General features: G+C 37.2%; 1 protein-coding gene across 1 annotated transcript; it reads left to right on the top strand.

Moving 5' to 3' along the window:
- The first annotated feature begins 1,476 nt into the window (after window positions 1–1,476).
- On the top strand, window positions 1,477–2,670 carry LOC138900592 (uncharacterized). Its single transcript, XM_070187682.1, has one exon. The coding sequence runs from the start codon at window positions 1,477–1,479 to the stop codon at window positions 2,668–2,670; it is 1,194 nt and encodes a 397-aa protein (XP_070043783.1).
- The last annotated feature ends 24,963 nt before the right edge of the window (window positions 2,671–27,633 follow it).

Below are 27,633 nucleotides of genomic sequence, written 5' to 3'. Positions count from 1 at the left end.
AAAATATAAGTAAAAATACAACTACCCAATTAGAAATTATCATATTTACAATAGACAAAGTAAAAATAATCCAGAATGAATTAGAAAAATTATATAATGATAACCCTCTAAAAGGATGGAATAAACATAAGACAAAAATAAAAATAGAATTAATAGAAGAAAATAGTATAATAACACAAAAACCCTTAAAATATAACTTTGATGATTTAGCAGAATTTAAAATGCATATAAAAGAATTATTAGATAACAAGTATATACAAGAAAGTAATAGTAAACATACAAGTCCAGCATTTATAGTAAATAAACATAGTGAACAAAAAAGAGGAAAAAGCAGAATGGTTATAGATTACCGAAATTTAAATGCAAAAACTAAAACATATAATTACTCAATACCTAACAAGATATTAAGAATAAGACAAATCCAAGGATATAATTACTTTAGTAAATTTGATTGTAAATCAGGATTTTACCATCTAAAACTAGAAGATGAATCTAAAAAACTAACAGCATTTACAGTGCCACAAGGATTTTATGAATGGAATGTTTTACCATTTGGATATAAAAATGCACCAGGAAGATACCAACATTTTATGGATAATTATTTTAACCAACTAGAGAATTGTATAGTATATATAGATGATATATTACTATATTCAAGAACACAAGATGAACATATAAAATTATTAGAAAAATTCATACATATTATAGAAAACTCTGGTATAAGCTTAAGCAAAACCAAAGCAGAAATTATGAAGAATCAGATAGAATTTTTAGGAATACAAATAGATAAAAATGGAATAAAAATGCAAACACACATAGTACAAAAAATAATCAATCTTGATGAAAACATAGATACAAAAAAGAAATTACAATCATTTTTAGGATTAGTAAACCAAGTAAGAGAATATATACCTAAATTAGCAGAAAACCTAAAACCTTTACAGAAAAAACTAAAAAAGGATGTAGAATATGGGTTCGATGAAAAAGATAAGGAACAAATAAGGAAGATTAAAATATTGTGTAAGAAACTTCCAAAATTATACTTCCCAGATGAAAATAAGAAATTTACTTATATTGTAGAAACAGATTCGAGTAATCATAGTTATGGAGGAGTTCTTAAATATAAATATGATAAAGAAAAAATAGAACATCATTGCAGATATTATTTAGGATCTTATACTGAACCACAAGAAAGATGGGAAATAAATAGAAAAGAATTATTTGCATTATATAAATGTTTATTAGCATTTGAACCATATATAGTTTACAACAGATTTATTGTAAGAACAGATAATACCCAAGTAAAATGGTGGATAACCAGAAAAGTACAAAATTCAGTTACAACAAAAGAAATACGCAGACTGGTACTAAATATATTAAACTTTATATTTATAATTGAAATAATCACTACTAACAAGAATGTTGTTGCAGATTACTTGTCAAGACAAAGCTACCCAAACCGACCCAGATATAACAATGAAAAATCTACTCTTAGCCATGACTACACTTTGTAAGAAAGTGGAAAGTATGGATGAAGAGATACAGATAATAAGAAAAACAGCTAGTAGTCAGCAGCATGACCCAAAAAATGCGGAGATAAGACGATCGGAAGTCTCTAAAATTCCAGAGCTAGAAGGTGACGTTGAGAAACACCTAAAAACTCATAACAGTTTGTTAAATGCAGTTGCAGGAAGCAGCACAGCTAGTAGTACATCTGCAAAGAAGAAGGAAGAAATTAAACCCAAATACACAAATATAAATATGAACAATCTATTTTCAAAACCATTCACACAGAAAATCAAAAATACCCAGAACGAAATATTCCTACCACCACAAACAAACACCTACAAAGAAAGTCTGAACCAAACCAAAAAGACATACAACCATATAACCCGTACATACATAGACAACATATATAAAATACAAAACTTTCTAAACAAAAACCCAAGATCCCAAACTACCCAGAACCAAAATGAAGATTACATTACCCATTATCTAACAGGATACAATAAATTAATAGCCCTACCAAATACAAATGCAAAACTAGTAGCCACTTGCTACAATTATGGATTACTAGATACTGTATACACACAAACAGGACAGGAGATAGCTACCATACCGGAGTTACACAGAGCATTTATGCAATACAGAAGAATAACTAAAGGAACGTTATTCTATATACGATTTTATTCAGCTACAGCAGAGATATTATATGAAGAAATAAAGCCTATCATACAAGTTATCAAGATCGGACTTACAAGAGAAATGCTCATACCAGAAAGAATAGAAGAACAAGAAGAGATAGAAAAAATAAATATTCCAGACTTTTATGCAAATAAAAGGATTATTGGAATATCCACTATACTAAATGAACTAGCAAACAACTACCTAAATCAGAATGTGATTTGGAGTTATTATTCAAGAGAACAAACAATGATATATTCAAATTGCAGAGAAATACGAGAAGCAGATATGGAGGAATTAAGACAATGGGTCTTAAGTCTTTTAAAGCCAGAACAACCTACAACTACAAGAGCTATAAGGACGAATTTCATCTCTCCAGAACTGTTAACAAGATACTGCAAACTAATCAGTCACAAATACCCAGACCACATATGTTCAAAATGCAAAGGAGAAGATAACATTGTTCCAGACATACAACTGGAATAATCGAGAAGAAGACGACAAGCTAAACGACAAAAACTATAGCAGACAAGATAAAGTAAAAGAATTAGATTCTTAAAATAATGTTATTTTATTTTTTGTAAAAGTCGTAAAGTAAATAGTTCTTTACTTTACAAAAGTAAGAGTCAGTCTCATGAACAGTAAAGGTCGTTCATGAATAGTAAGAGTCAGTCTCATGAACAGTAAAGGTCGTTCATGAATAATAAAAGTTAGTTTCATGAACAGTAAAGGTCGTTCATGAACAGTAAGAGTCATTTTGTAATCTTTAAATAGACTTTCAATTATGAATAAAAAACAGGCTACATCTTCAGGCCAAGGGATTCTCTCTCCTCTCTCTCTTTCTTCTCTTACTAAATATACTCAAAGATAAAATACAGGGAAGCTATGGATAAACAAGAAGATATGAAAGCTATGGATCAACAAGAAGATATCAAGAACTTACAAAAACAGGTATGTCACACTATAATCATGAGTAGCTAAATTAATATATTCCTGATAATCTCTTACATGTAAATTATAATTATCCATCATATAATAGTACTGTTATAGAAATCATCTTGAGTAAGTTTGCCATGAAAATATGCTAAGAATAAGTAAGCCCAGACTATGCATCCTAAGGTTGAAACCGGTAGGCAGAGAGGCCGTTTAGGGAAGTAAACAAAGTTGAAGCGCTGTTAGGGTAACTGATTGAAGCAAAAAATCATGGTAGTGACCAGAAAAGATGATTAAAATAACTTATTATAATATGATGAATAAGGATAATAGACATAGAGATTAAAAGGAATATGTTTAGCAGATCATATGATAAAATGAATACCTACTTAATAGATGACGATCTTAGCTATAAAATACTTATACTATATATACTAAAAGATATTAATAATGATGTAAGAAGAATAATCTATGAAAAATTACTCACCTTTGAAATAACAGAAATAATGGACCAGAATTGGACAGAATTAATTATACCAGAAATAGATTTATATGAACTAGATTTATATTTCGATAACACATAATGAATAATATATACCTACAATACTGGCAACAAACTACCGACAGTATAAAATTACTAACAAATCTAGTAAAAACTAATATAGAAGAATGTCAAAGAACCCAAGATATAGAATATATAGAATATATATTAGAAAGCTTAAAAGAAATAATTAGATTAATTCCACTACAAAAAGAATATTATGAAAAAGCTTTTACATCTGACTGAATTATAAATGAAATTAAATAAAAATAGAAAGGACACTAAAAATAAAGAAAGGACCGTAAAAGCATGGGACTTGTTGAACTCAATACTCCAAAAGATTCAGTTCTTTTATTGTAACTGAATCTTGTACTTTTCTGGTTATCCACCATTTTACTTGGGTATTATCTGTTCTTACAATAAATCTGTTGTAAACTATATATGGTTCAAATGCTAATAAACATTTATATAATGCAAATAATTCTTTTCTATTTATTTCCCATCTTTCTTGTGGTTCAGTATAAGATCCTGAATAATATCTGCAATGATGTTCTATTTTTTCTTTATCATATTTATATTTAAGAACTCCTCCATAACTATGATTACTCGAATCTGTTTCTACAATATAAGTAAATTTCTTATTTTCATCTGGGAAGTATAATTTTGGTAGTTTCTTACACAATATTTTAATCTTCCTTATTTGTTCCTTATCTTTTTCATCGAACCCATATTCTACATCCTTTTTTAGTTTTTTCAGTAAAGGTTTTAGGTTTTCTGCTAATTTAGGTATATATTCTCTTACTTGGTTTACTAATCCTAAAAATGATTGTAATTTCTTTTTTGTATCTATGTTTTCATCAAGATTGATTATTTTTTGTACTATGTGTGTTTGCATTTTTATTCCATTTTTATCTATTTGTATTCCTAAAAATTCTATCTGATTCTTCATAATTTCTGCTTTGGTTTTGCTTAAGCTTATACCAGAGTTTTCTATAATATGTATGAATTTTTCTAATAATTTTATATGTTCATCTTGTGTTCTTGAATATAGTAATATATCATCTATATATACTATACAATTCTCTAGTTGGTTAAAATAATTATCCATAAAATGTTGGTATCTTCCTGGTGCATTTTTATATCCAAATGGTAAAACATTCCATTCATAAAATCCTTGTGGCACTGTAAATGCTATTAGTTTTTTAGATTCATCTTCTAGTTTTAGATGGTAAAATCCTCAACTGAAGGATCACCTCCTCATCAGTTATTATATACTTGGATTTGTCTTATTTTTAATATCTTGTTAGGTATTGGGTAATTATATGTTTTAGTTTTTGCATTTAAATTTCGGTAATCTATAACCATTCTGCTTTTTTCTCTTTTTTGTTCACTATGTTTATTTACTATAAATGCTGGACTTGTATGTTTACTATTACTTTCTTGTATATAATTGTTATCTAATAATTCTTTTATATGCATTTTAAATTCTGCTAAATCATCAAAGTTATATTTTAAGGGTTTTTGTGTTATTATACTATTTTCCTTTATTAATTCTATTTTTATTTTTGTCTTATGTTTATTCCATCCTTTTAGAGGATTATCATTATATAATTTTTCTAATTCATTCTGGATTATTTTTACTTTGTCTATTGTAAATATGATAATTTCTAATTGAGTAGTTATATTTTTACTTATATTTTTTAATTTTTGTGTGATTTTTTCATTTCCTCGTATCCATTCGGTAGTTTTTCGTTGTTTATTATTTACTCTTTTTGCTCCTACTTTATTTTTACATGGTGTGGTAAATCACCAGTGTGTTCTTGTTATTATGTGTGGGTATAATTTGTCTAAAAATGGCATTCCTAGTAACATATCTTTTGTAGTGAATTCAAAGTTATATATTTCTTCTATAGTTAATATTTTATCCCATATTTGTATTTTTACATTTTTGGCTTTGTAGTTAATCATACTACCTTCATTATTAAATCCTGTTACTACCATAGGTGTTTTTAATTTTTTCCATTTATCCGTTGGTAAACAATTATATTTACATATATTAGCTTCTGCTCCTGTATCTATCATTGGTGTATAGTTTCTGGTATAATTAATTCTGTCCAATTTTGATTCATTAGTTCTGTTATTTCAGCTTTAAGTAATTTCTCATAGATTATTCTTCTTACATCATTATTGATATTACTTGTGCAAAGATTACTTTTTCTAACCATTTTATTCCTAGTGTAATATTTTCATTTTCGTTTTCTTGATATATTTTAAATTGTATTATTAGAGGTATTCCTCCAATAATTATTTCTTTTTCTGTTATTTCTTCATTTATTATTAATTCTTTAGGTAATTCAGGGCATAATTGTTCAGTAGTTATTATTTCAGTTTCTGTTACTAATTCTCTTGTAATATAGTTTTCTTCTTGTCCTGTATTTATTAATATTTGATATTTTCTTTGTTCCATGATTCCAGTTATATAGTAGTGGTATGTATTTATTTTTTCTTTTGTGTTTTTTATTAAATTTTTTGGGATTATATATTCTCTTCTTGATGTACTTATTCTTGATGATGTTGGTGTTTCATAAGTTAATTGGTTTGGTATACTTGATGTACTTAATCTTTCTTTTACTATTTCTAAATCTTCTTCCATGTCAATTTCTTTATAACTATATTCATTATTGTCAATAACTGTAACTATTCTTTCAAACGGGTTTTCTATTTTGATTTTATTAATTTTATTTTTTGCTGCTATTTTATGTTTTGTTGTTAAGACGTATAGATTTTTACATCTAGCTGTAAATATTTTACTTCCAGGTGTTAATTCTATTCCTGACATTTTCCAGTATAATACTAATGATTTGTCTATATTCTTATCGTTTATTGCTATTGAATAATTGGCACTTATTATGAATTTGAATTTTTGATATATGAGATTTCCTTTTATTGCACTTATTATGCTTTTTTCTATAGGTTGAATTATTCTATCATCTGCTAAATATATTTCTATAGGGGTATCTATTCCTTCCCTAAAACATGCTTTTACAACAAAAGATGGGAAAGGCTTTTTGGAGTATTGAGTTCCGCGTTTTAAGGTAAGTAACATATCTAAACTTCGATTTGAGGGGAATATCCCTGAGAACTATGATATTTGAGATGTGTTGGTGATGACACATGTGCTAGGCGACAGGCGTGTGTGCGTGCACTGGCGTAGTCATGATTCAGGTGGACTTAGACTATTACCGGACTTGTTTTGCAATCATGCCTCATTATATCCATGTTTTCTTTACTTGTACAATTATTTGAGTTTTGATTCATGTTAGAAATAATATCTAGGCTACGTGCTTATTTGGTTGAGACATAATATGGCTATTTTTGCTATTTTGAGTTGTTTGCTTTAATTATAGTTATATCCTCAGTCATAATTCTTCATTTGCATGTCATATCTCAATCTCCATACAATATTTGTTTTTACATCACATGTTGTTGTCATTTTCCATGTGTGATACTATTTGGGTTGAGTTCTATGAGATTGTGAGCCCTTGAGACATGAGAGGTTGATGAATGATGTGGGCCATACAACCGTTTTGTGAGTGATATTTGAATTGGGTTGCACGCGGCAATGGATTGATATTTGGATCGGGTTTCATGCCGCAATGGATTGATATTTGTATCGGGTTGCACAACGTAACAGATTATTATTTGGATCGAGTTACACACAACAACATGTTATATTGACTATTGATTAGCGCTTGGCCCAGGATCCGCCCCTCTAGATCCTGATATTACAGTGAGTGCAGGCACAAAGATATATGTGCTTTAGTGTGGGACATTTATGCCAGGCACCTGTACAGTGCTGAGTGTAGTTGTGTGCGATTATGAGGGGCATTGTGCCAGGCACCTTGAGCATGCTTAGTGTGGTTATTCTTGATGGTTTCATCGTGATGATATTGACTTGACATGTATATTTGACATGTGGGCATAGAGATGTACTTTTCTCATGCTAGCTGATAAATGAAATTTCTTATCTGTGTTGGGCTTTAACTATTATACTTGGGAAGCATGTCTAAATTTCTGTAATTTTGTACGAGCGGAACATGGTATCATTGAATTATTTACTTATAATGTTTCCTTTATATCCTGAGTTATTACTGATGATTTATGTTGGTCACTAACTATTATTTCCAAGCTCGTCACTACATTCAGCTAAAGGATATGCTTGTTACTAATTGAGTACATGGGGTCGGTTGTACTCATACTACACTCTTCACTTCATGTGCAGATCCAGGTACTTCTGGGAGTGGCGATTGCTAGAGTTCGCATGGTACCAGTTGAGGAGACTATGAGGTAGCTTCTTTGTTGTTCGCAGACCTTGGAGTTCTCTTTCATTTATTTCTGTTATTACTGTTCTAATGGTTAAACTATTGTATTGAGGATTTGACCTTGTATTTTGGAATTCAGTAGTGCCCATGTACTCGTTGACACCAGATCTTTGGGAGTTTGTAGTAGTGTTATCGCAGTTCTTCTTAGATATTACATGATATTTCTGTAGTTAAGATTATTAAGTTCTGTTTATTGAGCTTATTATTATTGTGAAACTGCTGGCTTTCCTAGCAAGTAGCGTTAGGCGCCATCACGGCTCCGGTGGGAGTTGGGTTGTGATAAGTTGTATCAGAGCCCTAGGTTACCTAGGTCTCACGAGTCATGAGAAAGTTTAGTAGAGTCATGCGGATCGCTATGGAGACATTTGTGCTTATCTTTGAGAGGCTACCGAACAATTAGGAAACTTCACTTTCTTGTATTTTTGTCATGCGGATTTGTTAATTCTAAAGTGTGAACCTCTATTCTTCTATTCTCTCACAGATGGTGAAGACACATTTAGCTGAGCAGGCACCAGTACCACCAGTCAAGGTCGCAAGGGCCCGAGGCCGATGTAGACGCTGAGGTGGGGCATGCACTACAACTAGAGCAGCACCTGTGGAGCCACCAGTTACTCCAGTGTAGGAGTAGGTTCCAGATACTGTGAGCTGTTGGGACCAGCTCATACACCGGTGTTGCCTATGACTATGCTTGCTCTTTAGGTGACTTTGGCTCAGATGTTGAGTGTGTACACGTGTTTGGCTCAAGTGGGTATGATATGAGTGGCACCAGATACCTCATAAGCTAGGGGAGGAGCCCAAACTTCCACTTCCCGTACACCGGAGCAGCTTGCTCAGGGTTATCAGACACTAAGGGTGTTACTAGCTCAGGTAGTTGTTACTTCTCGGGCTGAGGTTGGTCCACCTATGTACGATGAGGAGCAGAAGAGGTTGGAGAAGTTTAAGAGGCTTGACCCTCCCGAGTTCAGTAGAGCAGAGTCAGAGGATGCTCAGGATTTTCTAGATTGATGTCAACGGATTCTTCGCACAGTGCGTATTATGGACATGAGTGGATTTGCATTTACTACCTTTCAGCTCATAGGGGCAGCCTACAAATGGTGGCAAACGTATGAGTTAGGCAGGCCAGCTGACACATCACCACATACATGGAATGAGGTCTTAGTTCTTTTCTTAGAGAAGTTTGTTCCATGGACTCACAGAGAGGGGCTGCGTAGGGAGTTTGAGCAGCTACGTCAGGGAGATATGATTGTGACCCAGTATGAGATGATATTCACGGATTTGGATTTCCATGCAGTACGGTTGGTTCCCATCGAGAGAGAGAGGATCATGAGGTTCATTGATGGCCTCAATTATGGTCTATGTTAGAGTTCGGCTCGGTGGCCGAGATGGATACTAGGTTTGACCTGGTGGTTGAGATTGCTAGGCGGTTGGAGCAAGTTCATAGGCTCGAGTGAGAGGAGAGGGAGGCTAAGAGGCCTTGTGGCTCTGGTGGTTTTAGCAGTGCCTCGTCTGGAGGCCAGCCATATCACAACAGAGGTTGTCCTTTTAGGCTCACTCAGGCAGCTTATCTGATTCCTCGTGGTTCATCAGCTAGCCATAGTTCGTATAGCACTCGGCAGGTTCAATCATCCTTCAGTGCACTCCCAGCTCAGAGCTCGTACAGTACTCCATCAGTTCAGGGTTCTTCAGCATCGTGTTCTTCCAGTGGTTATTCTAGTTCACGGGGTCCGGTTCAGGCCCTGCAGTCATCCCTAGGTTAAGGTTGCCACGAGTGTGAAGAGTTGGGTCATGTGACAAGGTATTTCCCCTATCCTCTTCGAGGTTTGATATAGCAAGGAGGTCAAACTATGACTCCCGAGCCAACTCGGAGTGGAGGTCGTACAGGTCGAGGTGTTCCTAGAGGGGGAGGTCAGTCAGGCGGTGGTCAAGCCAGTTGCAATGCTTTATCCAACAGGCCAAAGGTTGTTGCTTCTGACACCGTGATCACATGTATTGTTTTCGTGTGCCACAGAGATGCTTCAGTGTTATTTGACCCGGGTTCCACTTATTCATACGTGTCATCATACTTTGCTCATTATTTGGATACACTTTGTGATTCTTTAGTTATGATTGTTCCTGTATCAACACCGGTGGGTTATTCTATTATGGTAGACCACGTATATCGGTGGTGACCATTGGGGGTTACGAGACCAGAGTTGATCTTTTACTACTTAGCATGGTTGATTTTTATGTGACTTTTAGCATGGATTGGTTATTGCCATATCATGCTATTCTTGATTGTCATACTAAGACCGTGACGTTGGCAATGCCAGGATTTCCAAGGTTAGAGTGGAGAGGCTCCCTGGATCATGTTCCTAGTAGAGTGATTTCATATTTGAAGGCTCAACAAGAGAAGGGGTGTTTAGCATATTTGGCCTTCGTGAGGGATGTTTGTGACGATACTCCTACCATTGAGTCAGTTCCATCAGTGAGGGAGTTCCCAGATGTGTTTCCAGTAGACCTGTCGGGCATGCCACCCGATAGGTATATTGATTTTGGTATTGACTTGGTTCTGGGCACTCAGTCCATCTCTATTCCATCATATCACATGGCACTAGTAGAGTTGAAGGAGTAGAAGGAACAGTTCCAGGAGCTACTTGATAAGGGTTTCATCAGGCCTAGTGTGTCACCTTGGGGTTCACTGGTACTATTTGTGAAGAAGAAAGATGGTTCTATGAGGATGTGCATTGACTACAGCCAGTTGAACAAGGTCACTATCAAGAATAAGTATCCACTACCGTGTATTGATGACCTATTTGATCAGCTTTAGGGTGATAGGGTGTTTGTGAAGATTGATTTAAGATTGGGATATCATCAGTTGAAGATTCAAGCTTCAGATATTCTAAAAACTGCATTCAGGACCCGTTATGGCCACTATGAGTGTTTGGTGATGTCATTTGGGCTGACCAATGACCCAACTAATTCTATGCACTTGATGAACAACGTATTTCAGCCCTATCATGGTTCCTTTGTCATAGTTTTCATTGATGATATATTGGCGTATTCGCGCAGTCAGGAGGATCATGAGCAGCTTCTGAGGATCGTGTTTCAAACCTTGAGGGAGAAGAAGCTAAATTCTAAATTCTCTAAGTGCGATTTCTTTCTTGATTCAGTGGCATTCTTTGTCCACATGGTATCCATTGAGGTGATTAAGGTAGATCCGAAGAAGATTGAGGCAATTCAGAGTTAGCGCAGATCGTTTTTTGCTACTGAGATCCGGAGTTTTCTTGGTTTGGCTGGGTATATCGCCATTTTGTTGAGGGACTTTCACCTATAACAACCCCATTGACTAGATTGACACTAGAGGGTGCCCCATTCAAGTGGTCTGATGAGTGTGAGGAGAGCTTTTAGAAGCTCAAGACTACCTTGACTACAACTCCAGTTCTGGTTTTGCCTCCGGGATCAGGTTCTTATACAGTCTATGGTGATGCTTCACGGATTGGCATTGGATGTCTGTTGATGCAGGAGGTTTGAGTTATTGCTTATGCTTCGTGTGAGTTGAAGCCCCATGAGAAGAACTAAATTGTACATGATTTGGAGTTGGTAACCATTGTTCATGCGCTGAAGATGTGGAGATACTATCTCTACGGTGTGTCTTGTGAGGTGTTCATGGATCACAAGAGTTTACAACATTTCTACAAGCAAAAGTATCTGACCTTGAGGCAACGGAGGTGGTTAGAGATACTAAAGGACTATGATAATACAATTCTTTATCATCTGGGAAAGGCCAATGTGGTGGCCGATGCTTTGAGTAGGAAGGCTGAGAGCATGGGGAGTCTTGCATATATTCTAACTGGGGAGAGATTGTTAGCATTGTATGTTCGGGCTTTGGCCATCAGGTTCGTGAGGATGGATATTTCGGAGCCTAACAGGATTCTTGGTTGTGTTGTATCAGGGTGTTCTTTGTTTGAGCACATCAAGGCACGTCAGTAATCACTGTATCATGAATATTATGAAAACCATTTATATATTAGTAATAAGAGTACACAATGATTCAATAGTTCTTACAGTATATCATGATCCAACTGTAATTATGGTATACTATACAGTATACTAAAATATTGTGAATACCATATAACATATCGATAATCATAGTATACCATAATTTAACCGTGGTCATGATATACTACATAATATCTAAAAGACATACTGAATAACATATAGCATGCAAGTAATCACAATATACCATAATTTTATTATACATTAATAACGAATTTTCTTGTAAAAAACATGAACTATTTGCGCGCCAATGTTTCCTTGCTACATGCGAGCACACTTCTGAATTTTGATTATGTATGTAAGCTCTTTAAATGCAATGTTGATACAATAATATTGATCTGTGTTTTCTAATGTACCAGCTTAAGAGGATTTTGAAACCAAATATTTTCCTTTCTGCTTTGAAAAACATTTTAAATTTTTTTATTCTTTCCTATTTTTAACAGGTTGTTGATTCAGTTCAACTGCCAGCAACTATGATATAAGCTATTACTGGAAATTTCGGGTAAAGTATTTGTTACCTATAGTCCTAAATCAATTATATATTGATATGCTAATGGTCACGACCCAAAATCCCACTAATGTCTTGATGGAACCTAACCCAACCCGTTAGGTAAGCCAAGCTGTATATTTACTACTACAGTAAGAAATAATCAATATAATAAATAAGTCTGCAAAAGAATTTAATACAACTACCCCAAGGGCTAGTAGTACAAGTAATGAGTGCTAAGATTTAGATTTACAAAGCCGGTGAAAGAGACAAATATAACATTTGTTTGAAAGTTACATAAACATATATGAAATCCTAATCTACCATGAACAAAAGGTAGCATGAATCCGACACGCGGCTACGTCTCCACTGTAAAGCTCCATCTTCACAGCTACTCAGCTCCAGAATATGCACGCAAAGTGCAAAAGTATAGTATGAGTACAACAGATCCCATATACTAAGTAAGTATCTTGACTAACCTCAGAGAAGTAGTGACGAGGTTTTTAAGTCGAAAGATACTCACTAGTCAGTTAACATGTGTAATATATGAAAGACTGGCGACAAGAAGTATACCAGAAAAACAATAACTATAATCTCATCTAAATAAGTGATAATAATTCAATACAAGTAAAGGATCAGCATCAACAACAAGTCATCAAGTAGAATCGCACACATGTGGCACCTCATGCGCACATTATCAATTGCCCTCACACGACAAAGTCCTCGTTCCACAACAAAAGTCTTACCTGCACGGCAAAGACCTAGTACTATATTATAAATCCGATTCCCAAACAATTGCCAAATAACACGTTCAAGAAAACTTTTTAAGAATCAAATATATTAGTGCATGATGATAACTTCCTCATCCCGTCAATCCGATATACTACCAACAACTTAGCAAAACATGAGATATCAAATCCAGGTAGGTAAATCCATCTTGACAACCAAATCATCAAGTAATAACAGAGGTATAACTTATCGTGTTAAATGCAACGCAACAAAACATGTAAAAATGCATGACAAAGGTAAGGAAGTCACATGCTTATGCAATAATATCACCCTCGTACCACCATATAAATATAAAAAATTATAATCGCCCCTATTCTATCACATAACATCCCCACAATGACACCCTTATTTCGCTGCATGCACATAACAATGAAATACCTCCCTTATGCCGTTGCATGCACATAATAATGAAATGCCTCCCTTATGACACCACATGCACATATCGACACCGTTATTTCGCCAGTGAAATGCCACCCTTATGCTGTATAAAACATAAACGGTAAAATACCACCCGTATACTCCATACATCAACAACCAAGCCACGCAACATGTCCATATGTGCCACAATTATCACAATAATGCAAGTTAACTTTTTGTCATCAAGAGGCATATCCTCATAACTAATCAATAAAGTACACAAGGATATGATAACAATAAAATACGGATAAAGCATGTCTATGGCTAAATCAATTATAGTAACCAAGTTCAAGTAGTCATACATAGGATCACATATGTATCACAGAGTGCACACGTCCCAATTAGGGCATAATACAAGAACAAGTCCGGATGTTTGGTCATATCCTAACATGATTTATTATAATGACCCGGCCAGTTATTTTGAGTATTTTATCCATGTTTCCCCTATATGATGCTCTCCATATGTGCATTTTTGGCTATGTGACTTGCCGGATAGTTGGTTTGGTTTTGGGGAGGTTTTGGAGTGAATTGAGACACTCAGTCCCAAGGTTGGAAGCTTAAGTTGTACGAGTTGACTGGAGTTTGATTTTTACGTAGACGACTCCGGAATGGTATTTTGATGATTCCAATAGCTTGTTATGGTGATTTTGGGACTTAAGCATGTGTCCGAATTTGGAGTTAGAGGTCCGTAGTTTGGTTAGGTACTTTTTGGCGAAAGTGGAAAAGTTGAAGGTTTGGAAGATCGATATGTTTGACCAAGAGTTGACTTTGTTGATATAGGGTTTGAATTTTGGTTCCGAGAGTGGTAAAAGAGCCATTGTGTCATTTGGGGCTTGCATGCGAAATTCTAGGTCATTTTCGAGTTGGTTTGATGTGATATGGCATGAGTTTTGGAAGTTGGAAGTTAACTAGTTACTTAGGCTTGAATCGTGGTGTGATTCATGAGTTGGATATTGTTTTATGTGATTGAAGGCTTCGAGTAGGTTCGTGTTATGTTTTGAAAATGGTTGTTATGATTGTACGGGGTTCCAGGGGCCTCGGGTATGTTTCGAATTTATTTTAGATCATTCTTGGTCTTGGTTGAATTGCTGAAGGCATCTGATTTTTGGTGTTTTTGCACCTACAACATATGGACTGCAGGTGCATGCCTGTAGAAGCCGATATGGGTCTGCATATGCGATGATGGGTGGAGTCCGGATGGGAGCATAGATGCGAAGTTATTTCGGCATCCGCGAGTCCGTATAGGGGGACAAGTGGGCGCAGAAGTGGACTTTGGCTGGAGCTAGGTGTTTCATATCTGCGAGGTGAATTCCGCATATGCGGATCCGTAGACGCAAGTTTGTGACCGCAGGTGCACTTGGTCAGGAAAATTTTAGGTCATCAAGATGCCAGCTTTTGACCGCAAATGTGGCACCGCAGGTGTAATGAATTGGACCGCAAATGCGGGATTGCTAGACATAATATTAATAGCGAGTGTTTGGTCATTTTCTCATATTTGGAATTGTGGAGCTCGGTTGGAAGTGAATTTTGGGAGGATTTTCTCTACAATTGAAGAGGTAAGTGAAGTTTATTTAATTTTGATGATAGATATTGATTACCCATGGATTATTTCATCTAGATTATGTGAAGTTAAGGTAAAATTTTGGGATTTTAGACTATGTTATTGGAAAGTGAGATTTGATGATTTGAGGGTCGATTGTGATTGGAATTGGATGAAACACTTATATTTGGACTCGTACCGGAATGGGTGTTCGGAATTTGTAAGTTTCGTTGGCTTGCGAGTGCGGGCCCCTAGGTTGACTTTGCATAGTTGAATAAAACCATAGCTTTATTATTTGAGATTGTTTCCTATGGCATCAATTGTTAATATTAAGTTGTTTTGACTAGATTTGAGTCATTTGGAGGTCAATTTGAATGGTAATGGCTTTTTGGAGTTTTGGGTTCCGTATTTCGAGGTAAGTAACATATCTACACTTGTATATTAGGGTAATTATCCTTGAGAACTATGACATTTGAGATGTGTTAGGGGTGACGCACGTGCTAGGTGACGAGCGTGTGTGCCTGCACTGGGGTACTCATTATTCGGGAGGACTTAGATGATTACCGGACTTGTTTTGCTATCATGCCTCATTATATCCTTGTTTTCTCTACTTGTAGGATTATTTGAGCTATGAGTCATGTTAGAAATCATGTTTAGGCTATGTGCTTATTTGGTTGAGACATAATGGAGATATTCTTGATGTTTTGAGCTGTTTGCTTTAATTATAGTTATATCCTCACTCATAACTCTACATTTGCATGTCATTTCTCAATCTCTGTACAATATTTGTTTAGTATATCACATGATGTTGTTGTTGTTTCCCATGTGTGATGCTATTTATGCTGAGTTCTATGAGATTGTGAGCCCTTGAGACTTGAGAGGTTGATGACAGATGTTGGTTATAGAGCCGTGTTGTGAGTGATATTTTAATTGAGTTTCACGCTGCAACGGATTAATTTTTGGATCCGGTTGCACGCCGTAATGGATTGATATTTGGATCAGGTTGCACGCCGCAACGGATTATTATTTGGATCGGGTTGCATGCTGCAGCAGGTCATATTGACTATTGATTAGCACTTGGGCCAGGATCCGCCCCTCCGGAGCCTAATATTAGAATGAGCGCAAGCACGCAAATATATGTGCTTTGGTGAGGGGCATTAATGCGAGGCACCCGTTAGGAGAAACAGGAAATGGGATTTATACAGTGATCGATTTGAACAAACAAATATGGGAAACAATCAATTAAACATAAATAAGCAAGAAAATAATTAATTCAAATCAGAATCGGCAGAGGAGATGGAAAATATCAAACCCTAGTTGGGTCCAACCATCTGAAAATCGAACCAAAGGTGCAAATCATTCCTTATTGAGCGTATATAGATGAAGTACCATGCCAATCCCAAAGACCCGAGTCATCCCAGTCCTATCTAGGAAATGGTACTTGTCAAATATAGGAAAGTGCCTAAGTAATACCATAAACGGATGACCAGTAACGGGAGGATGCTAATTAGGTAAGTAGATCGTAGATTGATTCCATTTCTAGATCGGAATCTGAGAGAAATTAGGCTGCTGCTGCTAGGGTTTATAGAAGAGAAGGGGGAATAGAGAGAATAAAGAGGCGGCCGGGTGGGGAAATGGCTCTTTAGGGTTTAGGTGAGGGATTATAAAGAGAAGAGGAGGGTTGTTGTGGGTTGTTGATCATTTAAGATCAATAGCCAGGATCGAAAGGGAAGCGGGGAGAGTTTTTGGACGGGTCGCGACCGGTTTAAGTTAAAGGGGCATTTGTTTTGGGCTTCTGAGAGGTGAGATGAGGTGGAATTAATGTTTTGGGCCTTGAATTTTTCGGAAATTGGCTTGTTTTGGGCCAGCTCTTGTAACCCCTAAAATTAAGTAAAAATAAATTATTAAAACGTCTAATAAATGGTAAAATATTATTTATGCTGTGAAAAAATACTTGAAAATAATAAACCAACATTATAAAAATATAAAAATAATTTTTGGCATAAATAATATAATAAACACAATTATTTATAGGATACATGATGTTATTGTAAATAGTATAGATAAAGTAGGAAAAATGCAAATATAATTATGTAGAAGGGTATGGAATGATTAATTGGATGATTAAATCACCTTAAATCTTTAAAGATATAATTAATAAATATTTAAAAAAATTACATGCGAAAAAAATCAATTTTAAAGCTTTAAATATTATAGAAAATGCTTATATAACTCTTGTAAAGTGGGTAATAATGCATAATGATATTTTAAAGTAAATAAAATACTTTATAAAATATGAGGGCAAAATTGGGTATCAACAACTTCCCTTTTAACCCAGGAATGATGAAAGAGTTGTGGGTTAAAGAAAATGATGACCAATTTTGTCTGAAATGAGTGAGGATGAGGTTTGTTTGAAAAAAAGGGGCCGAACCCTGATTCCTGAGTTGCCTACATATCCCTGGTGTTACGGGAATCAGGCCGTGTGTAGTTTTGGATCCTACAACGAACAAAACCGATGGAGTTGTTGTAAGAATGACCGTATGTTTTGAAAAAAGGATCTTTTGGATAGGATAGTGTCATGAGTAACAGATGATTTCAGGTGGAGCTACGAATGTGAATTTGGACGTTACGGATATTCGAGATAAATGTTTGGATGGTTACGAAAGAAAGAGTAATCAATTGCCGATCATTGGTTACGTTTGAGATAATCAAAGGATGTGAACATTGTGAATGGAAACCGGAGCGAGAATTGCTCCTGTTTATAGAATATTTACCTCCTAAGTTACCTACAAAACTTAAACATGATGCATGCGAATATATGTAGTTATTTCGAAAATTTAAATATGATGCAAATTCCCTCTAGTGCATGAGAGTCGTGTTTCAGACGACGAGGATGACGTCCTTAGACCATGATGTCTTGAGCCATGAAGCATATGATAAGGGATTCGCAAGCCATGAGATGGTGTCCTTGATCCATGAGGATAGTGCCTCTGGACTTTGACGCCTTTGAATAATGATATGCGGTTTCAAGAGATCCTCAGGCTATGTCATGATGTCTTCGGGCTATGAGGATGATGCCTTTAGACTATGATGCCTTCAGACAATATGGCAATGTTACAGCCCATGAAATGCAAAGACGCGGCGATATCGATCATTTGATAGAGGGAACAGGTGATGCTTAGACATATGCGAGAACGAGACAAGGCATCGCTTAGCCTTATATGTGATGAGGGCAGTGCTTTGCCCTATGTAGGGGAAGGCAGCGTTTAGCCTTATGCAATAATGGAGGTAGTGCTTAGCCTCATGCAAATGTAACAGAGACAGTGTTTAGTCTCATGCGAGGAAAGGCCGTGTTTATCCTTATGCAATAACGGGAGCAGTGCTTAGCCTCATGCAAATATAATGGAGACAATGCTTATTATCATGCAAGAAAAGGCAGCATTTAGCCTTATGCAATAACGGAGGCAGTGCTTAGCCTCATGCAAATGTAATAGAGACAATGCTTAGTATCATGGAAAGAAATGAGGGCAGTGCTTAGCACTATACGGAGAAAGGCAGTGTTTAGCCTTATGCAACAATGGAGGCAGTGCTTAGCCTCATGCAAAGAAATGAGGGAAATGCTTAGCCCTATGCAGAGAAAGGCAGTGTTTAGTCTTATTCAATAATGGAGGTAGTTCTTAGACTCATGCGAAGTAATGAGGGCAGTGCTTAGCCTGATACAAAGAGAAGCGACGATCAAATATGAAGAAGCAAAGTGGTTCTTAGCTTGACGCGTTTGTGCTCGACGACTTCTGTCTGTGTGAAGATAGTGGTCTTGTTGCATATATCATGAGGTTTTGGGGAAGGTTGGTTCGTGCCTTTGAATCCTCATTTATCCTTTGCTCCTTGCCTTGACGCCTTGTTTGAGTCACCTTGGGTAATATCTAGCTACTACGTAAATGAAATTTTTGAAAATATGTATTTGCGATAAATTATTTTTAAGAAACCAGACCCCACTTGCTGGATCCCACTGGTTGTTGTTGTTGTTATTATTTGTAAGAAATGCAGTTGTTCAAAATATGTGATGATGCATAAAACAGATAATTTTGTCAAACCATAGACTGTGACACTCTTTGAAACATTGCGACCTTCTTAACTCAGAATCTTTAGGATCCCCCTCAAAATTCTGCCCCAGTTTAAATGTATACTCACATCGATAGACTTCTTGGCGATCCTTGACGTAAAGAGATAGATAAAAACTCAGAACTTGCCCCAGTATCTGACCATAGAGGGGAATAAAGATTATGATGTGACCAAACTCACAATGCTGCCTATGTATCCCCTCTTAAATGGGAATCAGGTCAAGCGTAATTCATGTTACATCAAAGAAAGTGCAAACATAACCTCAAACATAATAGGCAGAATAGCCTAAATGACACTTATACTTGAGCCACTTTGTCATGCCGGTCCCTAAACTTAGAATTTTGTCAATTGAACACTTATACTCATTCAAACCGTGAATAATAAACGCTTATCCTATGTGGCTGATCCTATGTGTCATATTTGGCTTTAGTGCATGATTCACATGCCTGTAAGGGGCGTGGAGGCAGGTTAAAAAGCCCTAACGGTAATAATGTGGCCTACTTAACAACCATCTTCTTCTTTCTACCTTATTCTCCATTGTTGAACATTATAAAAGCTGATTTCTATCCAAATCTGATGCCTTCTTCTTTCTTTGTTAGCTTCAACAGTGCAAAATAATTTTTTTTTTGCTGGGATTCTTCATTGCCCATCAATTTTTGCCATCTCCTTTTCTTTTAAAAGTCCATTTTTTTCTTCTTCTCCGGTAAGAAATAAGCTACTGTTGCGTCTTCTCCTTTAGCAATGAAGAAGTAACCTTTGTATTATTGTCGACTTGCTACAGATCTTAAAATGTCATGAATACCCACCAATCCTGGAAGAAGGTTCCTAGGCTGCTGAAGATATGAGATTGGTGAAGGTTGTGGCTTGATAATCGGTTTAATGTATGCATATTTAAATATATATCGCCTCATATTTTACTCATGTCTCGACGATTTGAGATATTTAATATGATTATTTGTGCTAAATGAGGAAGCAGTTTTTAATGTCTACAAAGCGATCCAACTTCCCCGCCACTATGAGGAGCTCTCTATGATATCTGTTATGGAGGTGAATGAGAAACTTCTTGACACGAGTGTATATCTAGACGATTCTCTAGAAAAAGAACTCATGTTGTTCGATAACTTGGAGATTGATGATAAGGTTGAGGAGATGATGCATATCCTAGATGCATCTTGTGCTTATATACAAGGAATACACCCGTTTGAGCCCCTGAATAGGCTAAGTGGATCTCCTCCAAAGCCTTCAATTGAAGAAGCTCCAAAATTGGAGCTTAAACCCCTACCCCCTCACCTTTAATATGCTTATTTGGGTAGTTCTGACACTTTACCTGTTATTGATTCTTCTGACTTGTCTAAATTGCAGGAAGAAAAGTTGTTGAGAGTGCTACGTGAGCACAAGCGAGCAATTGGGTGGACGATGTCTGACATCAAAGGCATTAGTCCAGCTTTCTGCATGCATAAAATCCTCATGGAGGACGGACACAAGCAAAGTGTAGAGCAACAACGCCGCCTAAATCCAGTCATGAAAGAGGTGGTAAGAAAATAAGTGATTAAGTGGCTTGATGCAGGTATTGTATTCCCTATCTCTAATAGTAAATGGGTAAGCCCCGTTCAATGTGTGCCTAAGAAAGGGGGGATGACTGTAGTGGTTAATGAAAATAATGATTAATTCCTACAAGAACTGTCACTGGGTGGAGAATTTGCATAGATTATAGAAAATTGAACAATGCCACCCGAAAGGACCACTTTCCCCTCCCTTTCATTGACCAAATGCTGGATAGGTTAGCTGGCCAGGAATACTACCGTTTCCTAGATGGTTATTCGAGGTATAATCAGATTGCTATAGCCCCAGAGGACCAAGAGAAAACCACATTTACATGTCCCTATGGCACGTATGCGTTCAAGCGAATGCCCTTTGGTCTCTGTAATGCACCTGCGACTTTTCAAAGGTGTATGATGGCTATTTTTACTGACATGGTTGAAAGATTTGTGGAAGTGTTCATGGATGATTTTTCTGTGTTTGGGTGTTCTTTTGATAATTGTTTAATGAACCTTGATAAAGTGCTTGCTAGGTATGAAGAGACATACTTGGTACTCAACTGCGAAAAGTGCCATTTCATGGTACGTGAAGGTATAGTCTTAGGGCACAAGGTGTCAAAAGATGGTCTACAAGTGGATAAAGCAAAGGTGGAGGCGATTGAAAAATTTCCCCCACCGACATCCGTCAAAGGCATTCGTAGTTTCTTGGGCCATGCAGGTTTTTATCGTCGATTCATTAAAGATTTTTCGAAAATTTATTCTCCGTTATGCAGGCTTCTAGAGAAAGATATCACCTTCAAGTTTGATGATGCATGTCTGAAAGCATTTGAGGAGCTGAAGGGAAGGTTGGTGACTTCACCAATTATCATCGCCCCAGATTGGGGACTGCCATATGAGTTGATGTGCGATGCAAGTGACATAGCAATCAGAGCTGTTTTGGGGCAAAGAAGGGATAAAATATTTCACTCCATTTATTATGTGAGCAAAACTATGAATCCAGCTCAGATGAATTATACAGTTACTGAAAAAGAGTTGCTTGCAGTGGTGTGGGCGTTTGACAAGTTCAGATTTTATCGAGTGGGAACCAAAGTTATCATCTACACAGATCATTCATCTATCAGATACTTGTTTGAAATGAAAGATGCCAAGCCGAGGCTGATTTGTTGGGTCCTCCTCTTGTAAGAATTTGAATTAGAGATCCGAGATCGAAAAGGGACAGAAAATCAAGTGGCTGATCACTTGTCCAGATTAGAAAGTCGGAACCATGTAGCTGAAGGAGGGTCAATCAAATAAACATTTCCTGATGAGCAGTTATTAGCAGTCACCTCAGGTGAAGCCCCATGGTATGCGGATTATGTGAATTTTATTGCAAGTAGGGTGACACCACTAGAATTAACACCTGATAATAGAAGAAGATTCTTACATGATGTGAGGCTCTACATGTGGGATGAGCCATTCTTATATAGGCAATGCGCAGATCAGTTGGTGCGAAGGTGTGTTCCTGAAGAAGAGATGAATGCAATATTGCATGGCTGTCATGCTTCGCCATATGGAGGTCATCACGGTGGGGATAGAACCGCCCAAAAAGTGCTACAATCAGGTTTCTATTGGCCAAAATTATTTAAGGATGCACATGCCTTTGTTAAAAAGTGTGATAGATGCCAAAGAACCAGAACTATCACGAGGAAGCACGAAATGCCTTTGCAAAATATTCTGGCAGTAGAGCTTTTTGATGTTTGGGGGATTGATTTCATGGGACCGTTCTCATATTCTAATGGTCACAGGTACATCTTGGTGGCGGTCGCCTATGTTTCTAAGTGGGTGGAGGCCATTTCTCTTCCTACTAATGATGCAAAGGTAGTGGTAAGCTTTGTAAAGAAGCACATCTTCACGCATTTTGGGACTCCAAGAGAGTTAATAAGCGACGGAGGAACTCACTTTTGTAACAAATTGCTGAATAATGTTCTTACAAAGTATGGAGTTAAGCACAAAATTTCCACTTCCTATCATCCCCAAACTAGTGGTCAAGTAGAAGTTTCAAACAGAGAGGTAAAGCACATTCTGGAGAAAATAGTAAGTGGAAATAGAAAAGACTGGGCAGGGAAGCTGGATGATGCATTATGGGCATATCGAACTGCATACATGACTCCCATAGGTACTTCTCCGTACAGGCTGGTTTATGGGAAGGCATGCCACTTGCCCGTCGAGCTTGAACATAAAGCTTATGGGCGATCAAAAAGCTAAATATGGATATGGACTCAGCTGGTGAGAATAGGTTGCTGCAACTCAACGAGCTTGATGAATTTTGATTGCACGCATATGAAAATGCCAAATTATATAAAGAAAAGACGAAGAGGTGGCATGACAAGCACATTCAACAGCGAGAGTTTGAGCCGGGTCAAGAAGTTCTCTTGTTTAATTCAAGGTTCAAGCTATTCCCTGGAAAGCTTAAGTCTTGTTGGGCAAGTCCTTTTGTTGTGGTAAGTGTGAGGCCTCACGGAGCGGTGGAACTGCGTGATACGAGCTCAAGTGGTACCTTCTTGGTAAATGGCCAGAGAATAAAACATTATTGGGGTGGTGACATTGCACGTCACAAGACCTCAGTGGACTTGGCAGATACTTAAATACGTGTTGCGTCGTACCGCGACGTTAAATTAGGTGCTCATTGGGAGGCAACCTAATTTTTACCACTTTCGAAGCATAGTTTTTTCTATTATAGGCCATAATTTTTTCTTTGTAGGTTGAAATGGTATGGAATGTGTGTAATGTATATATTGAGTGCTCGGGCAGTCGGGATTGTTTAAAAAAAAAACGAATTAAGCGCCCAGGCCAGTGCCCCACGCTGCCTAGGGCGCACTTTGCAGTAGCTCGGGAGCTTCAACGCCAGCCCCAGCGTGGGGCACTGGGCTGGCGGTTCAGGTAAGTAAAATTCTTTTTTTTGGTTTTCTTTGTTTAATTAAAAAATATCCTACCCAATTACCCATATACACTCGCAACCCAACCCATACCCAATTACCCAAACCCATCCCCCACCAAAATTAAAATAGCTAAAACCCAAAACCCCCCATTCTCTCCAAAAACACACGGTTTGCTCTTCTTCCCCCCCCTTTCTCTCAAGTTCTCACCATATTCCTTGCTCAATTCCATCTCAAGACTCTAAAGGTATGTTCTTCTTCTTATCTTTTTTCTTGTATTTTGGAAGTTCTTAGAGTATTTGTAGTCTTCTTTCTCTCCCAATCCTCAAACCCCCTAGGTCTCTTAAACATATTGGATGTTATTGTGGGTGGAATGATTATACACGAAATTGGTGCAAAAATTTGGTTGAGTAGTTGTGTTTGAAGTAGTAAACTATAATTTTCTCTACTTCATGTAAATTTGGGAGGCCCACCTTCTCCCACCATTGTTGAAATAGAAGAGCAAAATTGATGCCCACAAGGTGTTTGCTAAAATGCTTAAGAGAGTAAATTTGAACACCGGTGAAGTCTAAGTAGCCGAGTGTAGTTGTATATGAGTTAGGGCGAAGTGTGGGGGTGTTTTGGGGGTATTGTATCTTGTTTTAAACTTTTGTAAGTTGTAGTTAGTGTACTAAAATTGTGTAGTAATGTAGACTTTAGCTTTGTTATGCTTGCACCATAGTTAAGTTACGGCCATGTTAGACTAATTGAATTTTATGGCATAGGGAAGTCTAAGTACCTATAGCCTTGTGATGACATATTGGTGCACATTGAATCAATATTATAATTTGATTATACATAGCCTTAGGTTTTAAGTGTGGTGTCATCTTGCCTCTCACGATGACCTTAGGCAACATCTCTTGATTCATTCTCATCTTTGTGTTTATCATGTGTAGGTTGCTATGGCTCGTGATGATACCGCTAAAGGAAAAGGGGTGGGGAAGTCCTCTACTACGAAAAGGGGTGGGGAAGTCCTCCACTACTGCTCCCCCTCCAAAGAAATGCAAGTAAGGCGAGAGCTCCTCCCGACAAGCCAAGGGAAAGCAACAGGCTAGCTGGTCTACGAGGCCACCACGACCTCGAGTGGAACTTATTCGGGATGACGCCATCAAATGGCATGATACTTTTGTTCCATATGGGAGATATGTGTCTGAGATGGGGATAATTGTGAAGGCTTTAGAACGAAACTTTCCAAATGTACTTGCTACATTGATTGAAAAGAAGATGGATAAGCTCCTCGAATGTCCGGGCCTGGCAAATCTCAGCATGGTAAGAGAGTTATATGCCAACTGGAACGAGAAAAATGATGAGTCGTGGGTCAGAGGAAAGAAATTCCAATGGATAGGGAAGCCTTGTGTCATTTTTTGGGAGTTGATAGTCCTAACCCACGAAGGCTTCAAAAGTTCGTCAAAAGTCCAAGCTACCAAGCAATACGTCACACACTTTGCGGCGTTGATTCTAATGCAAAATGGACGCGAACTAAGGGAAATATTCACCTTGAAATGCTCAGGTTCGACTTCAACAAAACGGCCAAGGTTTGGCAAAACTTTGTGCAAGCTAGATTAATGCTCGTTGAACATAATAGTGAGTGCACTCAAGCTCGAGTGTGCGTTATCTACTTTTTGATGATCGGGCGCCCCATAAATGTGGGTGAGCTCATGCTTGGGGCGATGACCCGCACCCGTTTTAGAGGAAGGATCAAAAGGTGTTTTTTGGCAACATCCTGACACAATACATGCTCTCTCGTGGGGTACCAGAGTACCCTGGCTATGATGAGGTAGTGGAGGCACCCACAGCATTGTTAGACATCACATCCATGCTAGAGTCCACATCCAAGCTCACCCAAGCTGCTAGGTATGAGAGGGACGAAAATTTCAACAGGTATCTTTACAAATCCCTCAATGTTATTATGAGCAGGCTTGGGGTGTCAGATAAGGAGCGCACGCAATTGCGAAGTGATCTCTCCAGTTCTTCCAAGGAGATGCTGGGCATAGCACCAGATAGTCCCGTTCATCCATCTGAGGATGAAAACACTAACAAGGAATCTGATAATGAGGTTGCGGATGATGATGAAGTTATGGGACCAATGGCTTTGGTACCCTTAGGAGATGATGATGAGCCCATTGCCACAGCTGGTTGGCATCCTGATGAGGTAGACTCCAACTAACAGGGAGTTCTTTCTTTCCACCTTACTTTATTTTCGAATTTATTAAGCATCGGGGACTATGCATTGTTTAAGTGTGGGGTGGAGGGAATACTCCTTGAATTGGATAAAATTTTTAGTGTTATTATTATTTTTTTCTTTTATCACCTTTTAGCTTATTTTAAAACTAACATAGTCTAATTAGCTAGAGTACATAAAAAAAATAATTAACAAAAACTTGGACTTTTCCCGACGATGGATCTGTTGGACAATTTTCTTGAGGGATTAAAGTCCGATTAAAAATACCAAAAAGATTTTCTTTTGTTTTATTTTTGATAGTTAGGTAGTATCCCTTGGTTTTTCTTTGGACGCCGATTCTTTTTCAAGGGTGTAGCTCGAACCGGGTGTTTTGTTTTATTTTTTAGGAGTAGGATAAGGGAGAAAATTGAGATTGCTCTGAGGTACCTGTTGACATGTTTGGTGTTGGCAAGTTAAGTTAGAGCATGCGCTCTGTCGTCTTGCATATATGATTTGAGTTGTAATGCCCAAGTAGATTAAGTAGCCTACTCTTTGACGCCTTTTTCTCAGTTGATTGATTTGTATGCCACTAGTGCATTGTTGCTTAAAAATCCTCAACTTGATATGCTTGCTTGACTTGAGAGTCACATAGAACCGTTTTGAGTGGGTCAAGTGTCATGTGTGTGTAAGGATTGTTGATATTCTGTGCTACCCTGGGTAGTCTAGAACTTGCCCCGTGTGTTAATCAATGCGAAATCATTAAGTTGTGCTAGTCTAGGAGATGACATAGGCATTTCTTGCTTGACCATAAAGGTGCTTGTCACTGACAAATAAATTTTCCCATTGCTAGCCCCTTTGAGCCTATAGACCATTTCCTTGGCAACCACATTATAAGCCGTACTCCTAGTTGTTCTTAATTTGAGATTGTTGAACCTTTACCTCCTAAGGCACTTAGTCGCTAAAAGAAGTAAGGTGAGAGATTAGGAAGTGGCTTTCGAGTGGAACCATGGAAGGGCCCTTAAGGTGCACTAAAATTGTGAATAAAGGTCACTAGCTTATGAACTTCAATGTATGGAGTGTGTAAAAAAAAAAGAGGGAAAATTTTGCAAGAAAGAGCAAACAAAAGTTCAACTAATGTAGAAAGACACATCTCCTTATCCTTCTCACTCGTGCTAGTAAAACCATAGAGGTGCTTGATGGAAAAGAGTGTCATGTTAGTTATGGTGTATGACAAGTGAATGTGTTGAGAAGATATTGCACTTGAATTGTAAGTGTAGTGTATTAAAGTGCTTAGGAGGGTTAGTCACTATTCCTAAATGTATCATACCCGTCCCTTAGCCTACACTACAACCTTAAAGTCCTAATTGACCCTAGATTTATCTAGCTTAGATTAGTAGAGATGTACACTACGGGCAAGCTTATGGTATGACCACGGGATGCACATGAATTCTTTGTGAGAGTGAGTGATGTTGTTCAATTGTGTGATGTCCTTAATTTATGTTCAATGACATATTTAAATTTGTGGACTACTTTGATATTCACTCTTTTTG

This window comes from Nicotiana tomentosiformis, chromosome 10, assembly GCF_000390325.3.
Source record: "Nicotiana tomentosiformis chromosome 10, ASM39032v3, whole genome shotgun sequence".
Taxonomy (NCBI): domain Eukaryota; kingdom Viridiplantae; phylum Streptophyta; class Magnoliopsida; order Solanales; family Solanaceae; genus Nicotiana; species Nicotiana tomentosiformis.
Note: the sequence above shows the minus strand (reverse complement) of the source record. Positions and strands in the feature narration are given on the sequence as shown.

Excerpts from the sequence above, each read along its gene's own strand:
- LOC138900592 (XM_070187682.1), top strand. The coding sequence starts at position 1,477 with ATGAAAAATCTACTCTTAGCCATGACTACACTTTGTAAGAAAGTGGAA.